The 4437-nt window shown below is 36.9% G+C and overlaps 1 protein-coding gene across 1 annotated transcript; it reads left to right on the top strand.

Annotated features, from left to right (window-relative positions):
• Positions 1-870: 870 nt before the first annotated feature.
• Positions 871-4437, top strand: LOC124277253. Its single transcript, XM_046712904.1, is given in 7 exon segments — positions 871-909; positions 2627-2716; positions 3240-3339; positions 3342-3411; positions 3621-3718; positions 3870-4009; positions 4162-4437. Coding segments are annotated over 7 exon segments (813 nt in total).

A 4437-nucleotide genomic window follows, 5' to 3' on the forward strand; every position in this document is an offset into this window, starting at 1 on the left:
CCCATAAAAATAATATTAATCATTTGCAGCCATGTATGTTCTATCACGTAACATATATCAAATCAATTACGGCAAAACAATGAAATACTACAGAATAAAATTTACAAACATCAACCCCCAGTATTAATTTATACCTTCTGCAAATTGTGAAAGGTGTAACCCCTTAAATTCAGAACATAGTTCAATGCCAACAATATTATGTTCAAAGTATGATTGGAAGAACAGTTTCCCCATCACATTTCTCCGTCCTGCATTCAACACTTAACGTTTTAATACATTCTAGCGCTTCCCCAAATGTCGGTCTTTCCTATGTTGACTCATCGCATACTTTGTACTGTTTTGTTGAATCCCTATGAAAACAACATACACTTCTGTTTTTTAAACATCCAAATGCACAGTCCCAACATACATAATGTTCACTAACATTATCACTGCTTAGTACACGTACAATGTAGTATATTCTCTCTGGCGATCAACGTCTCACGGAAACAAATAATAATCACATATTTAAACGCGTTCAAGATTGTATTTGAGCAACTCTTATCTCATATAGTTTAAATACCCCCTCTTTTTACAAATACTTTTTCGGAATAGGGTACCTTTTGCCCAATCCCAGTTGACCATTTATGTAAATTACCTACATGTATCTTTAAAACAATTTCAGCAATGCACTCTACGGCATGTATGGCAGTTTGGTGAAACTTATTTTTCTTTTCTTTTTTTTTCAGTAGCAGTCCATATTTACATGTTACACATGAATGATCCTTTGCACAAAATGTATTCTCGTGTTGTACGTTTTGGTTCCTTAACCTTTTAAGGGGATGAATGTATCCGACAGTATTTTCATTGTGGATTTACCTATCAGGAAATATGCATTATTCTGAGCTTCAAGCACAAGTTCCACATGTGGTAAGTAATGTTAATGACATGTTTGCTTGTATAATAGTACAGTATAATTATTCATCATAAAGTAATATACTACTAAATACGTTCACGGTAACTTTACTTTGAACTCATTGCATGATGACACATGTCCATTAGGCCGTCCGTATTTTGTCTGTGTTTCTCATCTCCCGACCCATTTACATTTATTATTTACACACCACCGCCATATAGCTCAGGTCATTGCTCAGTGCGGAGCAAAACTAAACTCACTCACTGACGCACCTAACTATAAATCTCTCCAAAAATAAACAAAGTGGCAGTTTTGAAGAACCTACTTTGTTGTTATATTCTGATCCCGTGTCACATTTAAAGAGGCTCTATTGAGAGTTTGTAGCATAACTTATTTAATGAAGAGTCAATACATACATGCAGTATTTCATATATTTTTCCCACTGCACCAAGTACGGCGTCATTGCAGGTTGGTCTGCAATAATGCAGTTAAACATAATGTATTTTGCACACCTGAATCAGCCACACGCCAATGTATTTTTTCCAATTCGAATTCAAGTTCATTTCAGTTTGCATGTCATCCTTAATTATGTCTCATCACAATTGGTTATTAAATTGTCATTCAAAGTTATTTCGTTTTCCCCCACTTATTTTAAATGCATTTCTTATTAACAATGTTTTCCAGTGTTCGACAACTGAAACGTCACTTACGAAGAATGCATCTCAGACGTCGCGGTGTCAGTAATTTAGAAGTTGTCTCTAGAGCTATGCAGGCACATACGGAAGCGTAGTAGGGCCACGGTGAAATTTTTTTTGGGGGGTCACTATCTCCTACGTAGGACTTAGTATCTCCTACGTAGTACTTAATATCTCCTACGTAGGACTTAGTATCTCCTACGTAGGACTTAATATATCCTTTTTAAGGATGGTTATTAAGTTGAGAAATGTTTGGCTATGCAGGACGTTAGATAGTCGAAATGTGAGTCAGTGAATATTCATGACACTAACGCAGTGTTACTGTACAGTGTTATTGTGTGTGTAGTACGTTAGGGTGACGTGGACCCTGTTCTAATTGCATTTTTGGAAGTTTGGGTATGGTCATGTTTAATCTATCATACATACATCTATTCACACACACAAACACACACACACACACACAGAGGTGGGTGGGATGGTTGGGGTGAGGTGATATGAAACTCGGGTTATAACACGACCTCCGCAAGTTGTTGCTTGTCGTTATAGGGATCGGATGCAACGCTCGTTTGCGGTTTTATTCGTAATTGTTTACAGGTTGACTAGGGTGGAACAAGTGTTGAGTGCGGCGTAAAACAATACTAAATTCAAAAAGGCAAAGAATTGTCATTATAGTTATTTGTATAAATATAAGGAGATACGTACACATAGACTGCCACCTATAGTCTAAGACACGTCTGTACACGCAATAAAAGTGATTAAACTTTTACAATACGCATAGCTTTATGCTGTTGAGCGCATGTTAGTTCGTGAATATTCATCAAATTAAATGGTTTGTATACTTAATTTAAGGGTGTTATACAAAAACAACTAAATATATTTTGTTAAATCGATAATCATTTTTAATCCTTCTTTCGATCGATTTTCGATTTGTTTCATCGCAACACCACTATGTAAGAAATCAACCATCTTACAATAACCCGTTCAAAAATATCAATTCAAGTAAATGTTTACATCATAACTCTTCTGATTGTTTCAGCATGAAATCAATGACACGGGATCCTATCTCGGCTGTAGATCTATGAGAGCACGTCTCTTGTCCTCGTATGGTCTTTCTGTACCAAGGAACGTGCAAAGGATGTGGAATGAGTGAACTGGCATCATGCCGCTTTAAACAGTATTCATGTTATATCACGTCATGCCAGCTTACTGTGGGAGGAAAAGATGTCGTGTACGTTTACGTGGTATATGCTAGAGTAGGGCAGTAAATCACTGGGATGAGGTGTGTATTAAACTTAATAGTAAAATACATTAATGTGCAGTTCTGTGAATGGTGTGGAGTCCATAGCTATATACGTCACTTCGTTTAATGTTTACATGCCGTCGAGTCATGTTTTTAGGGGAAAATCTGAATTTGTTAGGGAGGATATGAAAGCACTGTTATACATTTATGATTAACGTCATAATTGTAACAAATATACCAGACTTAACATATGTTCCAATGAATTTGTCCCCAACACTGTAAACAAATGACAGGCCCATTTTACTAACCTATCGATCATTTTGTATTATTTTGGAAACGATAACCACAATGAAATGTTACACAATTAAGTGGAAACACGGTTTTTTCCACATTGATTTCATCAATAAAGGATACAGTGCTAAGACTGCAGCACACACTTGACCCTGAAGGCGTGGACATGCGTTCGTCTCACCGTTTGACAAGAAGACTGTACCGAAATAGTGGTCCTAACTCCTCATACATATCGATGGTTATGATAAATTGAAACCATTTGGATTTGCAATACACGGAGCCATCTGTGGGTACGTGGTGTAATTTGATCAATTTATACATGCGTTATACATGTTAAAACACTTGATTAGGCAAACGCCATAACATAATATGTTTACCAGTAAACGCCATTAATTACAGATGTGTAAACTTTTATCACTAGTGCATATGTGTTTTTCATCACCTAAAACGCGTGTACCTTTGACTCACATACTTCTAACATATTTGTTTGTCGATGTAGGTACTCCAGAAAGGTTGTGTGGCTGAATGTGTCGGAAACAAACAATAATCCATACGTGGTAGCTTCGTACTTTGTCAACTTCATTGACGCTATGCAAGGTAAGCATTTTGCAAACTTGTGCACGAGGGTGGTTAGGCAGCCTAGTTCTGAAAGTATTCATAAGGTTCGATAACACTCATGGGTACAATGTGTTCATGTTCAGTCTTTCTTTCTCACAGAACATCACAATATCTTGGAGTATTTTTACAGGGGTACCAAGATGCATACGTATGGATGGCGGAACAGAAAATACATGTATTGAGGATATACAGAAAGCCTTTCGATGGATGCACGAGGACGACATGGCCGCAGACAAGAGTGCCATTATTGCTGGATCAAAATCAAACCAGGCGAGAAGGCTCATGTATTAATAGATACGTGGATGTATAGATGGGTATATGCATGGGTGGGTGGATGCACGGACGGACAGAAACATATATACATAAATGTTTTCATGTTGAAGAGGGCACGTAATATGTTTTTTTATCTACTCATGTTGTAGAGGATCGAACGATGGTGGAGGTCAATGAAAGAAAGCGGAGTAGGATATTGGATTGATCTCTTCAAGGATTTACAAACTGGAAACTCACTCAGTTTTACCAATCAGTTAGAAAGGTATAAAAATAATGTATTCAAAGTGAAATTGAAGTATGCTGATCTTGGTCGCCTGGTGAGAAATAGCCTTTTAGCACGTGGTATAATATCAATAGTGCAATGGATTTTGTACAGGAAACAATATGTCACATGCTGTACAACCTTGCTGTTAAAATATAAGTAA

The sequence above is a fragment of the Haliotis rubra genome, unplaced genomic scaffold (assembly GCF_003918875.1).
Source record: "Haliotis rubra isolate DU_JTF1 unplaced genomic scaffold, ASM391887v1 Scf22, whole genome shotgun sequence".
NCBI lineage: Eukaryota > Metazoa > Mollusca > Gastropoda > Lepetellida > Haliotidae > Haliotis > Haliotis rubra.